General features: G+C 38.4%; 1 protein-coding gene across 1 annotated transcript in view; it reads left to right on the forward strand.

Annotated features, from left to right (window-relative positions):
* The window catches only part of LOC145780611 (uncharacterized), an 88,796-nt gene that overhangs the window by 5,045 nt on the left and 67,287 nt on the right, over positions 1 to 16,464 (forward strand). The window contains exons 6-19 of the mRNA XM_082592236.1: positions 226 to 573; positions 842 to 978; positions 3,129 to 3,236; positions 4,766 to 4,859; positions 5,321 to 5,445; positions 8,873 to 8,983; positions 9,410 to 9,636; positions 11,965 to 12,058; positions 12,826 to 13,002; positions 13,483 to 13,571; positions 13,991 to 14,230; positions 14,816 to 15,052; positions 15,327 to 15,514; positions 16,027 to 16,179. Of these exons, the coding sequence (XP_082448362.1) occupies positions 226 to 573; positions 842 to 978; positions 3,129 to 3,236; positions 4,766 to 4,859; positions 5,321 to 5,445; positions 8,873 to 8,983; positions 9,410 to 9,636; positions 11,965 to 12,058; positions 12,826 to 13,002; positions 13,483 to 13,571; positions 13,991 to 14,230; positions 14,816 to 15,052; positions 15,327 to 15,514; positions 16,027 to 16,179 (2,328 nt within the window). The remainder of the gene's footprint in view (positions 1 to 225; positions 574 to 841; positions 979 to 3,128; positions 3,237 to 4,765; positions 4,860 to 5,320; positions 5,446 to 8,872; positions 8,984 to 9,409; positions 9,637 to 11,964; positions 12,059 to 12,825; positions 13,003 to 13,482; positions 13,572 to 13,990; positions 14,231 to 14,815; positions 15,053 to 15,326; positions 15,515 to 16,026; positions 16,180 to 16,464) is intronic.

A 16,464-nucleotide genomic window follows, 5' to 3' on the forward strand; every position in this document is an offset into this window, starting at 1 on the left:
AACATCCATACACAGAAAATAATGTGCAAATTGTTTTCGAAATACTGTTTATTTTTAGTCAATAAAAAGTATACTGCCTAGTTTTCGATCTCTCAATGTGTTAAGCTTTTTAAGCTCTTGCACTTTTAATTTCTTAAAGCAATCACAAGAGACAAAAAATAGAGAGAATGCTTCTAAAATAACGTTACCATTGCTAATTAAAATGAGGGATTTTCTTTTATGCAGGTATTTCGGTTCACAAAACCAGGCTTGTGTAAAGTGACTGTAAAAGCTTCAAATCCAACCGGATTCGATACAGCTTTTATATCAGTGATTGTGGTTGCACCTGAGATTCGAGATCTTTCCGTTACATTAGAAAGTTGTGACAAAAAGTGCCCCATCTCACTTCCAACTTGGCATCTCTCCCAGCGAGTAGATCAACTGCCACCTATGTTTCGTCCTTCTCCTCAGTATCCTCTTCCTCCATGGCTTTATGAAACTTCTACTCAAGCTGCTCCTTCACCCACTACCACACGTCCAACTGCAACTTTGCCACCAGGAACGTTTAAAAAAGGCACCAAAGTTTGCTTTCGTGTAAGAACATTTTTTTTAGATTTTTTGCTTATTTATTCTAACGGTTGGAATATTCTTATGGAGCTCATGGCTTATATTATCTGACTTTCTTTAACTGTATAGCCTACACTAGTTACTAGTTTTCACAAAGTAGAGAAGATTTCCAATAGAGTACGTACCCAGCAAAGCAAATACAATAAACCGTGCATGGAATTAAATTTTTTCAATCAAACGTCATAAGTAGTTACTTTTAACAGCTAATACCTAACCATGATCAAAACAAATTCAGGCGATTGCTTACATCAGCTTGAAAGAGAACGTTGAAGTTCGCGTGAGGTTCGGAGATGGAAATTCTTTACAACAAGCTCTCGAAAAAAGTCCATCTCAATATTTTATGCCAAGCGAACGATTCAAGCGAAGCGCAAGGTAAGAAAAAATTCGTTTGTTTGTTGATTGCATCATTACAAAATGCATCTCAAACATAACATATAAAGATAAGTACACGAATCTCTGCAAATTTTTATGTTCAATTAGGAAGACCATTTATATACTTTAAGTCAAAACAACTAGGTAAACGCCAGTGCAGAGAAATACAGTTTGTGCCCTCACTTGAGGACCAGATGCACGGAGTCGCGATTCTGTGGAAATCATGCATGATGCACTGTAGTTTATTGACCACTAAGTATTGGTCAGGGGCGTAGTAGCCAAATGAGAGAACCGTCCAATACCAACAAAATGATGACATAGTCTTTCATTTTGTTTGATTTGCGTTAAACATGTAGTAGTTGATACAAAATTGGGCTTATGGACCTATCACAACTGTGCTTTCCATCACAAACCTAAAGTTGTGTGCCTGCTGTTGGTAAAGATATAACACAACGCTTTGTCATACAATATTTGCTGATGAGTCTCAGTTGTTTGTTTTTCTTGGATGTGAGTTACAGAAGAAACAAAAAATATGAAAAGCATCTTTGAAAAGTAAAAGCTGAGCAGAGTCAATGATTCCAAAGTAAAGCGGCAATGGAATACACAAAAACATTGTTCTGTTTTTCTATGCTTTGCCAACTCTGTTCAGTGTTTCAATGTGAAATTTTCCTCTATGTACGCCAGAGCACAGCAAGTTCAAGCAAGAAAATGAACACTTGCAGAATCATTGGCTCAAAAACAATTTATTGGTTGACATATTGACATTTGTCTGTCAAAACAAGCGACGAAATAGCAATTAAAGTGGATGAGGTCAATAAAGTGCGGTCTGATATGGGATTTGTAAACAGTGTAAATGCAATGTAAAAAAAAATTAGAAACTGGCAATGCAACAGTTCATTTCAATGTTACAGCACAGTCAGGACATCCTCCGGTTCAAATGTAACAAAAGCAGTGCTTTTCACCTTTAAAACAACCGTATACACTTTTTCATTTCGCTAATTTTCATGCGCACAAACCAAAAACTAGTTAGTTTGCATTTATTTTTTTCCCAAAATGTACAATTACAATGAAACAGTTTGTTTAATAATGCTTTTAATTACCGGTAATCGCTTTTTAAATTGGCAGCTTAAATTGTAATGGATTGATCTGAATTCAAGTTTGATTTAGCTTAACTCAATCGCTACTGCTCGAGACACTTAAGACACGTGAAATAAAATTTGTTTTTGTTAACAACAACAACGAAAACAATTATACATTAAGATTTAAGAGCATCAGCATTTTTTATTTAAACATCCAAGCATATTGATGACTTGTTTGCTGCTGAATATTTCTGATAATTTGAGACCAGTTAGGCACAACTTCTTGCTCCAAAGCCTCTCGCATTAGGTCATCAAGTGCAATAAATCTTTTTTCAGTTAAGTAGGTAGTGGGATTTTTACAAGAACTTTGTGCTTGCATCGCCAGGTCTGTTTAAAATCTATCAAGAATTCCTACCAAAAATTCCAAAAACATCATCAATCACTTGAATGAAACCAGCAAACATCTGAAAAATAGTCGCACGCTCTTTTCTCGTGTAAAGTTGAACAAGTAGCTCACTTCTAAATTATAAATCATAAAACGGCAACCAAAAATCAAAACTAGCCCAAAATCCGCAACTCGCGACTACCGAATTATTTTCGTAATCTACACTAGAATCAAACTATGTAGCCCAATTCTGCGGAAAAACTACCAAACTGGCAACCTAGTATCGACGTCAACCACATGAAAAGACTGAATTGGCATAAGGGAATAAAGACATACGGCTATTGCCATTTAAAACATTTTCTTATTTGATTATTGCACAAAAGCAAAGGTAAAATTCGTGGGCAATTTTTATCCGCACCACGTTTGTCATCCGCATTGCAATTTGTCAAATAAACCTCAAAAGGATAGAAACAGATAGATTTCCAAGTAACGAAAGCTTACATAAAAAAAGAAATACAATCTACCCTAATTTTTGAACTATATTTTTGGAATCTGTTGTGATAGTTATTTTTGTTTGTATATTTGTTATTTGTTTGTGTATGATGCACAATATTCCATCATTTCAGAATTTGTTTCATCAACATTACTTATCAGTATTTGAACTTTTAAATTTGACCAACGTCTAGATCAAACATTGGCCCATACGACATAAGTCCTACACCGTATCCAAAGATGGTTGCCAAGAATTCTCCACTGTATCCGATCACCAGATCGCAAAGTTCAAACTCAAACAGGTAACGAAAGAACTTATTATGAAAGAATCAACTATGCACAGACTCGTTCTGGAGCGCACCCAGCATGGGGCTAAGGGGGCTCAAGTCCTCCCCAAACCCGCCTCCAAAATTGAAGTTTTTGTATTTTCTTCATTTATACTTTTTGCTTACAGGTTAGATATGAATAATTACCGGAGGAATAAGTAAAATTATGACATCAGATGCATGGTTATCAGTAATTAACCTTACAACTTCAAACAACTGTATTTAACAAATGGCAAACAATTTTTAGCTCCATGTGAAGAGGCAAAATCTTGTTGGAATGACCAACTATGTTTTCTGAAGTGTTTTTTGCCCAAGGTAGCAATGAACCGTCGAGAATATCATTTCGGTATAGTTTTCTTGGTTTAATTTCACTGCTTGATCCACAACAATCAATGGACTCCTTCCTGATTCGTTGACTGTGGCCCCCACCATCACGGATGCCGCCTCCTTGTCTCCGAGTGATTACCTGGGGTTCCACGTCACCATCTCATGACCAAACACGATCATTCTGACTGTTAAAATGCTGCTGGACATCAAATTTCTTCTCATTACTGAACACAATGTTTGACAGCGTGCTTCCTTCTTCGATGCGTGAGAGCAGCATTATGGCTCTGGAGAGACGTTTCTCAATGGTATTGGCATTTAGCAACTGTTTCTTCATGTGTTTGAGTAGGCTTATCTTCAAATTTTTTTTGAGAACTGTGAACATGATTCCATAGGCCACGTTCGCCTCCTTTGCCAGTTTTTGAGTGGATTTCTTGGGATTTCTTCGCACCTTTTCTCTGGTTGCTTTTATCAATTTTGAAGTTCTGGCGCTTCGAGTGCTGCCTTGGCCAGGTCGATTTTTGACACTTCCAGTTTCTTTGTGCCTTTTGTGAGTTCTCCAGACCAACATTCTGTTAATTTATAAGTCCTTGCAAAAATCACTCTTTGACTTGTCCGATTTGAAGAGCTCTACAATAGCTATTCTCTTATTCAAATTTTCATTCATGGCCTATAAAATTTAGGCCTAAAAAATATAAAATTGACAAATATTTAATTTATTAACATTGTAACGCTAAATATTGATGTTAAATACAGTTGTTTGGAAGTTGTAATGTTAATTATTGATGACTCTCTATAGACTCTGTGGGATCATAAGTGATGATTCGCTCTGCCTCGTAGTCAAATATTTAAATCAATATTTTTCCAAGGGAGCTTGAACGCTCTGCTGGACCTCTGGCACAGGTATCGGCAACCGGTGGGTTGTGGGCCGTGAGTGCCTTTAAATATTAATCAAAGGGATGGGCATAGGATTATTGTCGCAAATCACTCGGCCGACATTTCTGAATTAGCCCCCAATTTTTTTTTTCTGGGTGCGCTACTGAACTCGTTACATTATCTCTTACTGCAATGTTAGCTATTACAAACCACGGGCAAAACGTAAACATACCTATATGTTATGCTTCACAAACAAATGCCCCTGCTGATGAATGAAGTTACTAATGACATTAATTGTTTTCCAGAAACTTTCAAATTTGCTACCATGAAGGCTGCATGCTGAAATTTTATTTTCTTCACGTTTATGAAAAAATCGGTCGATATAACATTGACGTACAAGTATGTAGTAATAATAATAATAATTGTGATTTTGATAATAGTGATGATAGTAGTTACAGAATGGGACTGTTCACCAGGAATTATAAAAATATATTAATTTTTTGCGTTCTTCCGGTGACTGTAGCCTAGATTATCACAAGATATTGAAATAATAACTAGCTTTTTATTTCCGACGTTTCGCCAGTTAGCACGAAACTGATGAAACGTCGGAAATAAAAAGCCAGTTATCATTTCAACGTCTTGTGGTAGTTTAAACTACAGTCGCCAGAATAACGCAAGAAATTAATCTATAAGTAATGATAATATTAATAACAATTCTGCGATTTATTTGATTTGTTTGTTGCGCTGGTCCCAGTAGTCTACTTACCTTTCCTGCGTATGACTTACTTAAAGACAGCACAAACTTTGATATGGCGGTAAAGCGTTTAAAAAATGTGATTAACTTGCTATGTTTTGAGCAGATTTTAAATGCTACTAGTCAAATCGCCGCTCGGTTACGCAAACCTATTAGAATTGTTGGGAAAAATGGAATAACATCGAGAAAGCTGGGTTGTGAAAAGATTGTGTCTTCTGGAAAAATTACAAGGTACGTTGCATATCTTTCTACCAAGATAGACTATTCGATTCCTATTATTACTATAATTACGTTGTGCAAATGTTGAAATTTGTAAAAGTAGTGTAATTAAGGCCCATATCGAACGAAATGGAAAACGCTAGATTCGAATTTCACCCTTGTTTGAGATCCTCAGTGGTTTTCTTTTTCGTCGTATGTCACACGGCCGTAGCCCAGAGGATCACGCAAGCTCTTGCTCTATCATTGAACTCAGCTAAATCTTGTGCAGAGCATCTTGCTTTTAGTACAGGGCATTCGAAGAGATGTTGCATCGTTTGCTCCTGTCCTCATTTGCAACTTGTGCTTCTCAAAGAATATCCCCAGTGTCGCATCAACGTCTTACATCTTTCAATACCAGTTCGATTCTTAAGCGGATGAGACATCGCCAATACTTCCACGGTTCACGCTCTCCGGGAGGAAGGCCTTCCATGGGAGAAAGTTCCATATTGGCCGGTCTGCCAGCTCCTCTTTCCACAGTTGGACCCACACATTGGCGGCTACCTTATCTTGACTCAGTGTGACAACTGGAGCAAGGAAACTTTCCTTGACTTCAATCGCCTGCGTGCTAGAATTTGGCCACATAGTGGGTGTCTTAAATCCATTTCCTGACAAGATCTTTCCTTTCTGCAGGTCACACTTCTTCTGATGTTGGGAGGAGCAATTACAGACAGAATGTGTAACGTCGTGGTGTTGGTTGGTTTGAGACAACCTGTAATCAAACGGCAGCTATGGTTCAATATAGGATCCATTTTCTTTGCCTGTGTCGAGCGTTCCCAAACTGGGCAGGCATATTCTGCAGCCGAATAGCATAAGGCTAAAGCAGTTGACCGCATTGTATGCGAAAAAGCACCCCAATTAGAGTTTCCTAGTTTTTGTAAGATATTATTTCTAGAAGCCACCTTAGTTATTACTTTTTTGATATGGGACGTGTATGTGAGAAACCTACGTTGTTTGACACCGAGGTATGTGGGATTGATATAATGTGCCAGTTTGGTTCCATTCCAGGAAATGTTTAGTTGGCGTGATGCATCCCGGGATCTGAGGTGGAATGCGCAAATTTAGTTTTTTATTGGGGTTGGCACGCAGGTACGGTTCTCCGTGTAGTATGTTGTTAGCTCGTCCAGAGCCGTGCTGAGTACTTTCTCCGTGGAAGAGAAGTATTTGTGTTGCGATGTTATACACAGATCGTCAGCCTATAGGAAGCTTCTTGTACGAAGATGGATTGGTTGGTCGTTAGTGTAAACGTTGTACAAGATAGGGGCTGAAACACTCCCCAGTGGCAGACCATTTTTTTGCTGTCTCTATCTACTATTTTTGCAACCAAAATAAAGATACCGGCGATTGCTAAGCAACGAGTGTATCAGCTTAAAGAATAGAAAATTTTTCAGTGATATTGAGGATCTTGGAAATTAGGAGACGATGGTTGACAATGTCATACGCTGCAGAAAGATCTACAAAAACAGCTCCAGTGATGGAACTCTTTTCAAACCTATTTTGTATATGCTAAGTCAGATTCAGGAGTTGTCCTGTGCAGGATTTACCAGGTGGGAAACAAACAACTTGAACAGATGACGCAGCAAAGATATAGGGCGAATGCTTTTAGGGTCAATTGGGTCTTTTCCTAGTTTCAACAGGGCAATAATTTTGGCTTTTCTCCACAGCTTAGGAATGTGGTTGAAGCAGAGGCAGTTATTGTAAAGTTTTAGCAATCATCCGAGAGAAATGTTTAATTTGTTCTATTCGAATGTCATTTAATCCAGCAGATTTACTTTGTTTTAGAGATTCAATGCCCTTCTTCAGTTTATTAATCGAGAAAAGAGATGTCAGACTAGGGTTGCGTTCATTTTGAGCTTTCTTTAGTTGAGGTTTAAACTGCTTTTTTATGCTGTTGTTGCTTTTGCCATTTAAAAGAAGTTGACGGCAATTTGATGGGCAGATACAGTGTAATGATGGTCTGGTTAAGTGTAGTCGGCCGACAGCGATTTGATTGTTTTCCAGGCTTTCTGACTGCTATGAGACAGATCTGTGGATTCGATCATATCTTGTTACATTCTCCTCTTTTCGCTGGCGATAGCTGCCATCACATTTTCTTCTGCTTCAACTGTAGAGTGAGAGTAAAGATCCGATTGGAACTTTTCTTTGTAGTCTTCATAAAGACCCGCTGAGTCTGAGTTCAGATCAGGGATGTAAGGTGTCCTACAGCCTTTAGAGATGTTTTTTCTTGATGCTCTTTGTACAGCTTCTATGAAGTCAGACTATTTATCTGATGACGCGTGCAACTGGGTGACGTGGAAGTCCAAATCCGAAGTAAATCCCTTCCGGTTATCTTTTTGGAAATTATATCGTTGCTGATATGGGACGTTCTTTGGAGCGACGACTACTTTGATTTGAAGGCAGATTGCGCTATATTGAGTGTGTGGGATTGGATCGAAGATTACACAGTCCGAAGTGATCGAGTCACTTGCAAAGATGAGGTCTGGGTTTGATCCTCGCTTCCACCGTCCGCTGTTAAAGGAGAAGGCAGTTAGGGGTCATGTATTAGGTGCAAGTTGTTATCATCAGCCCATTTTTCAACAGCTTCTCCATCCTTAGTGGTGTTTCTGTAGTCCCAGCTTGAGCTGTGGCTGTTGATAGCGCCGATAAACAAGCTAGGCGTGCCGCCATTTTGCACCATTAGATCATTTGGTATAAAGGGTTTGTCTGGGGGCTCATAGACAGATGTTATGTCTATTCCATTGAGGTGGTGAGTCAAGCATTCGGTGTTATTGCTATCATCGGACGAGATTGAGTTACCGCGTGATCCTGATCTTACGTAGATAGCACTGCCATTTTTCCCATGAGGCATTTCGTTGACGAGGTCAATTCCAGGTATTCTTGGCCTGTGGTGTGTAGCACTTCGGTGAGTTTCCTGTGGGCAGAAGACATTGCATTGGTGTTTTTTGCAGAGTTCAACAAGGATGGTTGATTTTTCTGAAGAAAATCTTTCGATGTTAGCCGAGATCACGGTTAGAGCAAGCCCTGAAAAGGGCTAGCTAGGCGCTAGGGTAGACACGATTGTCGTGTGACGTGGTGAAGGCATTGGTTTCATTTCTGGTGTTTGTTAGCTATGTTCGAAGTTACTTGTAGGAAAGGCCACGCAAAGGCTGTTTTCATCTTCTTCATCGTCAGTGGTGCATATCCATATGTCTTCAGCGGGAATCAAATTTCCGACTTGATGGAAGTTGTCAAATTGATTGTCAATGGAACATTTTTTTATTTGGCCAAATTTGACTCAAATTATACTTACATTAAACAAAAAAGTTAGCACATTAACCGATACATGGCGTTTAGAGTGATTAAATAACATAAAGTAAAATAAAAGGAAATATTTAGAGCTCTTTATCAACCAATACTTTTTCAGTCTCTCTGTTAAGAAGGACGGTGGCAATCAAATCTACTCTTGGTTGATCAGTCGTCGCAAATCCGCAATGACGTCAAAATCTGGAAAGGGACGCTCGCCCGCTTGGAAGTGGTGAGTTCATGAGTTGGCTTGTTGGGCTGACTCAAACTTTGTAATAATACAAAAGAGTTGCATGTTCCCAGCTATCCAATCGGTACTTTTTACATACAGCTGACGTGTTAAATTGTTGCAAAAAAATAAGTGTTTTTTTTTCTTCTTGCTTATGAGAGCTATCTAGAGTTGTTGTCATTCGATTGATTGCAAGAATCAATCACCAGGGCTCACCATCAAGAGGTTGACAACTTGAGGCCAAATTTTTGTTTGGTATGTGTTAGGTTCGTTGTTACAGATTATTTTAAAGTTTGTTGGTGTGGCCTGCACGTCCACGAGTGGAGTGGGATTTGTTACCTATTTTCATCTTCCACACTTAAAACCGTTTTTCCAAATTTGTATTTTTTCTTATGTTTAAAATATCAACAAAAGTTTTTCTTTTCTCAGGCGACGCCGTGGAAATGTCATCAGTACATCGCCACTACGTCATACGTTCTTTACAAAAGGGTTCTACCGTGTTCGTGTGAATGACAGCAAGATCCATGACCGCAATTCAGCGTACTGCCTCATCACTGTTGAGGATCGTGTCCGAAATGTAAAACTTGGCTTACGACCTGATATCCGGTTTGTCAGTACTACGGATGTTGTCTATGCTGATCTGAAAATTGGACAAGGTTAGGTTATTACCTTGCCCTTTTCAAAACGTAAAACATTTTATGCTGGTGCGTGCAATAAACACAATAAGGTCTTTAAATGATACAAATACAAAAATAAGTGATGACGTTTATTGACATTTAATCTTACTGAGAGCCAGGGCCTACGAGAGGGGGGTACGGAGGGTACGGCGTACCCTTGAGGGCCCAGGCCTGTGGTTGTTGAGGGGCCCGAAATTGTGATTTTATAGTTTACGCTCAAAAATGTTTGGTTAAAACCATTCTAAACGACTTGATTCAAGCATAAATGTTGTTATTCAGTTCAGTTCAGTTCAGTTGTTTTTATTTCTGACCATCATATCAAAACAATACACGTCAACATAGCAAAGGTCGAGAAAAAAGTAGAAGCGACAAAACGCGAACGTTAAAAACGTGCTTGTGACCAAAGTAAGTTATTGAGTTGAAAAAAAAATTTGGCACGGTCGCAACACCTTCAGAAAAATTTAAGATATAAGAAAATAAAAAAAAAGAAAATGTTAATAAACAAAAAAAAACAAATAAATTTAGGCTATAGCTTTATTAGCCCACATAGCTTTAGCTGATATATTTAAGATTTGTATGGACAGTTGCTATGAAGATCGGCCATGGTGCGTTATCAAGAGTGCTGATGGTCTTAAGGGGAACACGTCTTGATGCGTTTAGCTCATAGCAAGAAGAGCAAGGCAGGCAAAGAAAACCCCACAAAGAAATCCTACCACGGGCAAAGCCATTTCAAGCGCAACGCACCATAGGCCTTGCACGACTCACAAAATAGATAGGCTATAACTTGACGACACTGAAAACAATGACGAAAACAAATAAAACAAACTAGCAAAAACAACATCATCATCTTTCGGAAATTCAATTATACCCAGGGAAGTTATGTCTTGAAGATATCAAGCGTGCTTTGATAAAAGTTGCGTTGATAAAGCGATAATTTTAAACCCCAGTCAGCTAAACTCGTCACTTCCACACTGATCCAACGTTAGCAAACGTTGAATTAATGCAAAAACGACAGGCATCGCTAGCTGGGAAGTAGTTAGTCCTTGGGGGACCCGTAATGTAGCAAAAGGGCCCAGAAAGAAATTAGGTACGGTATCTAAAGTGGTGACTTAATGTCTTACGTGCAAACATGTTTTGTTAAAAGCACCCTAAATTAAATCACAAAAGTTGGTTATTCTCCTGTCCTGGGGAGGAAGGGCATTAGTGTAGCAAAAGCAGGGTTGAGAAAAATCCGGGATTTTTTTTAAAATTTCCAAACCGCTAGTTTTTTTAAATGCCTTTATCCTCGGACTGACAAAGCCTTGATAGGCTATTCCTGGTTGTTTCGCATACTTATAAAGGCTCTTGAAGCAGGGCCGGTTACGGAGATTGGCAGAATGAAATTTCCGATTGTTGAAGTCTTGTTACCTGGGAATTATTACATCCATTAGGTGCCACAAAATGGACAGTAGTCCTTAGAATGCGTTGCTCAAGCGCACACCCCGAAAGCTGAACCAGCACCGCTTGATCTTGAAGCTTCTTCGTTTACTAAGTCACGCGTAACCAACTGAGCTATCGGGGCGACTTAAACCTTACATTATGTCATTATTCAGATGCATGGGATAGAATTTAATCTAGGGTAGGCCAATGCCATTCTCTGTTGTTATAAACTTGTATTTTATGATGCTCAGTCTTATCTTATCTGGCAGCAGGGCAGGGTAGGCCGGTACCTGGTCATTTGGTCGACAGGACGTTAGGTCGACAGAACGATTTATTTTAGGGTTAGTTAACTAACCTTAACCCTAACCTAGCCTAACTCTAACCTAACCCTAACCCAAATGTCCTGTCGACCAAACGACCGGCTGCGGGGTAGGCTTATATCATATGAGGGAAATGACATATTGATCCTCTTTCATGTTAAGTATTTTTGTGCATAGCCTATTAAAATTAAAGAAAAGTTTTATTGCAGCTTGATAGGCTACTATTATTGCGCACAAATGTCCAATTCTGCAGTAAAATGTTGTATGGTGTGCAATACGCCTATGCAAACATCACACGTTTTGCCCAAGACAAAGGGGGCCCAGAGTGAGAGGGGGGCCCGGAATGACTCTTCGTACCCCTAGTGAAAATTTCTCTCAGAGGCCCTGCTGAGAGCCGCTGTGGAATATTTGTGAGATGACATTTAGTCTATCCTGGTAGTGAGTTATACCTGCCCTAAACGTTTCAAAGTTTACTTTCTCCACACGCAATGATATAATGTGTTAGTCTGTGAGTCCATGTGTTTGATCTTAATTCTTTACAATGATTCTGATGCAACATTTGTTTCAGGCTCCAATTTTTCAGTCACTTGGCACATCGGCAACAAAACATTCACAGATGACAAGAGATACAGCGCTCCTTATGAGACAACGTTTCAATTCAGGTTCGAACGTGGCGAGGGTTTTGGCTGACAACTGTTTTGATCATATAAAAGTATACTGCAGGCTTTCAACTTTTTCTCTGGTTTACAATTTATCCAAGAAACGGAGAAACGAACATTCTCCATAAAGGCTTGCGGATTTTTTTGTCATACATCTGACACAAAGAGGCGACACTACGCGCACTAGTGTAGTGTAGCACAGAAAACGCCTCTGCCAATATATTCTTTAATGTTTAGTTGATTTTTTTTTATCTAACAATGCATAACTTTTATGCAACTCTGTATGTCTTATTTATTTTAACTTGTTTTGAAAACTTGCACTTTGTTTTCCAAAATAGTGAAGATACCTAAAATAAAAATTAAATAAAAACAAAATTCTCATAATTAAGGTTTACAATATTTCAAAACATAAATAACTCAGCTAGTTTAGTTTGGTAGCCTGTTCAAGAAAGCACTACACAAACCACTTGAAGCAAAGGTCTAATGGGTGGAGTATGTGGGCAGTTCAGGAAATTATCCTCAATTACTTTATTTTCTGCAAAAGTGAATATTACCAGCTTATAACTTTGGGAGGGAAGAGATTCCGATCTACCATGAACAGATGAATAGCAGCAAAGTAGCTTGTACAACATTATTGATTATGTCATCACATTCATACGTATTTTGAAATTGTTTTTATACTTTCAGAGCTGTTTGTTTAATAATAAAAACTGTGCTGCTCAACGTTTCCGATTTTAAGAAGCATTATTGTTTTTGCTGAAATATTACAGATCTACTTTCGTGGGGTGTAAAAACGTCACTGTCGTGATCGAAAACGTTTTGAGTCGCATGGAGAAATCAGCTCCCAAACCGATTTGCAGTGAAGAAAGAATTTCCGGCTTGCAGCTATTTGTTCCAAAGTATCTTGAAGTTGGGGAACCGGCTATCGTCGTTGTTACAATTGCAAGGTCCGAAGATTATAACCAAGTATCATACACTGATTTTCTCGTTCCTATATTTGCTAAACGCTTTAATTATACTCGGGCCTCTTAAACAGCGTGAGCGACCCCAAATTGGTTTATTTGTTGTGATTTTGGAGTCGCAAAATGAATTAAAAGTAATCCTGCAGTTGGTATTTTGTAGACTACCCACTAATACATCGCCTTGTTTTGTTTCTGAAACTGAATCGCAAGATGGAAAAGTTGGAAAAGTTTAAGAACACCTTCTGACTAGGCAGCCTTCTTCCACTGGGTTTCATTAATCTTTATCGAAGTTCACTGTTTTGACACTTATTTCAGTTCATGTCGTTTAATAAATTGCAAGAAAATTTTTAACAACGTTTTTTTTTGTTTACACTCACCTACAACTGAACGAAACAACAAAATGGCAAATAGTGATCTGCATTGTATGAAATAAAGACTTGCGTTGATAGATTTATCTTGTTACAGTGGGAGCCACGTATCCTTGCAACTCGACGTAGCTTGCAACATCGGTGTTCACTTGCATACCCTTAGGCAGAAAACGGGAGCTACGAGAGGTATGTTTTATATCTTAGTGTTATTTTTCTGCTTATTTAAATGGCTCCTCTAGACTTGCGTTCTTTTCAGTGTGATTAGCGTCCATTCTTTCAAAGCTTTATGCTTGATAATTTCTCTCCGGATTACATCAATAAGCTAATGGCGAGCATAGCCTAATCTCAAGAAACCACCGAGAAATACATTTCCAAATATTACAATGAAACGCCGTTTTATTGGGATTTTAACTCATACCTACCCACAAACATGTCAACTATGCCCGCTGACCACACTTTGGACTCTTCTGGTTTGAGTTTTAGAAGAAACTTCTTAGAAATATTCACAATAGACCAAACTCGAGAGTGATTGACTCTAAGGATTCTGTACTATGAAACTTAGCATTCTCAACTTATTTACAAGTAATTATTGATATTTTTTGCAGGACCAGCTACCTTCAATTTCACCACTTCTCCTTTCCCGGAACCTGGCTCCATTCGTGTGGTCGCCCGAGCGAAAAATCACGTGACTGTTGGAAGAAAACGTGGCCCAATGGTGTTACGGCAACGTCGTGACATTGTTGTTGGAAAAGTTATTCAAAATTTTACCATTGAACTCGTGTCTACCGTGCCATCAGACATGGCGTTAAACAACAAAGACAATATTTTGATAACTTTAATTAAAGGTGAAAGTCTTTAAGAAAATGTTTAGGTCATTCATTGTAACAAGTGTAAAATTGTTATTTTTTTTTGTATTCAGATTTTATTGCCATGGTAACGACTTGTGAAAGTACGATTATCTACAAGTAAAAAAAAACTATTTAATAATGTGGTTTTGTACGCAAATAACTTTGATATTAAACCTATACCCAGGACTTTAACGTTTATGACTTTTTAAGTGCATTCGACTGCGTATTGTAAATTTGAGCATCGACTGATAGTTTTGATAATAGCATTAAATTACGTGAAATCAACTATAGCTGAAAATATACTCGGCAATGTTTGTAGTTATTTGCTTCAACGTCGGTCAAAGTTTCATTTAAATGCTTTTTGTTTTATGTAAACTGTTTATTAATATTGTTACTTTATATTATTATTTACATAAAACTTTGCTGACTGCAGCCCAGTACTAAAAATTTACAGTTTTAAAAAGAAAAATTCTTAAAACACCTTTTATAAAACAAAGTTGACAACTTCGCTTTATGATGACATCGATAAAATAATGCGCTAAACAAAAGAAAGCACTAAATTCAAAAGTGAATTGCTTTCAGGTGCTCCCGACAAGGCTGGCGGAACGTTATACCAATGGGTGTACCCCAACGACACCGAAACTAAATCCACCGTTAGGTTGTACACAGCTTCACCCACAGTTAAAATAAGGCCGAAGTGCAACCCCATTTTGTACAACTCCACCAACAGTTGTATGCTTCGCGTCACTGCTACCTCTGGCATCAGCAAAGCTACAGCACAAATTCAAGTGGCTTTAGATACCCAAAATGAACAATGTTGTGAGCAGTCAATCCGTCATCCTTTGACAATCGGATGGAGAAATGAATTTTGGATGAAAGCAGATTGTGAAGGCACTTGGACGACAAAGACATCTTATTGCGTTGGTGTGTTTTAGCTTTAATTTTTGTGTTCGTTTGGTAGTTTTTAACTTGTTGCCCACCGATGTATGTTTTGATGTAATTTAAGAACTCATTCATAGTTAGTGATCTCGGCATCTGACTTTCTTTCTAGAAAAGGAGTCCCTTAACAACAAGTTTTGACTTTCTTTTTCAGTCAGATTTTTTGACACTGCTAATTCTGTCATTCGATTTTCCGCCAACTCAACAACCACCGTCGGTCACACATTCTTGGCCCCTGGACTTTGGAAAATACAAAAAAATGACTTCTCATCAAATGGTCTTGTTTCTTCGTTTATTTCTTATGTATCAGTCCAAGAAAAGTTGACCCGACTTAAAATTAAAGTAGGTCTTTTTGTTTTACGATTTAGTTACAAGCAGTAGGCTATGACAGGGGGGTGGGTACTGTTGAACCCGGGATGACTTTAAGGCCCGAAAACAATCCAGAAAATTAAAGAAAACGTTGCAATAACTTTTTCCATGTTGCATTTTTAGCGAGAAACCGCTGGAACGGCAATCGAAAGGGCGCCGGTTCGATACCGCTCATGAGTATGTAGCTGTGTTTTTGGCAGGACACCTAATGGCGTGCCTGAAGGTGGACACGAGGATTGGATTTCTTGCCTTCCCGACCACTTAATCTAAATCTTTAACCACCAGGTGTAAACCTGGATACGACAAACAAAACAAGCGAAATTGTCATTGATATCTGGCCCAAATTAACCTCTCAACGGCCTTAATTACTAAAAATTGACCCATGTAAAAGCTATACGTAAAGCTGACATTACTGTCAATTCAAGTACTTATATAGATGGTTGCCATCATGGTTTAGTCCATATTTTTTAATTTCTTATCTGCAGGGAGATTCAGTGTTGGTTTTGGACGAAACACCATCCGGTAGCTGGCGAGCTATAACCGGAAGAGGAAGCCATCTAGTGTTTCAATGGAAAATTAGACGTCGCGGAACGAAAGAATATCTCATCACATCTACGAAAGTTACTTGTGTGCGAATGGTAAGTTTTTGCATACGATTGTTAATTGTTTGCTATACTTTCCGTGCTGATAGAACCGTAGGCCAACAAATGCCTATTAAATTGAGTACGTGAAGAATGGTGAAGCTTCCACATCATAGCGTTGTGGCATTGGAATTTCCATTTTTTTTGCCATATTTCTTTTAGCGATTATCTCCATCAAATTCAATTTAATTTAAATATAGTTAGCGAAGTGTTTGATTTCTAGCTTTACCAAGTGTCAAAGATAATGAAGTTTGTGATTTCTATACTTATCAAGTGTGAAAA

This window comes from Aplidium turbinatum, chromosome 12 (genome assembly GCF_918807975.1).
Source record: "Aplidium turbinatum chromosome 12, kaAplTurb1.1, whole genome shotgun sequence".
Taxonomy (NCBI): Eukaryota; Metazoa; Chordata; class Ascidiacea; order Aplousobranchia; family Polyclinidae; genus Aplidium; species Aplidium turbinatum.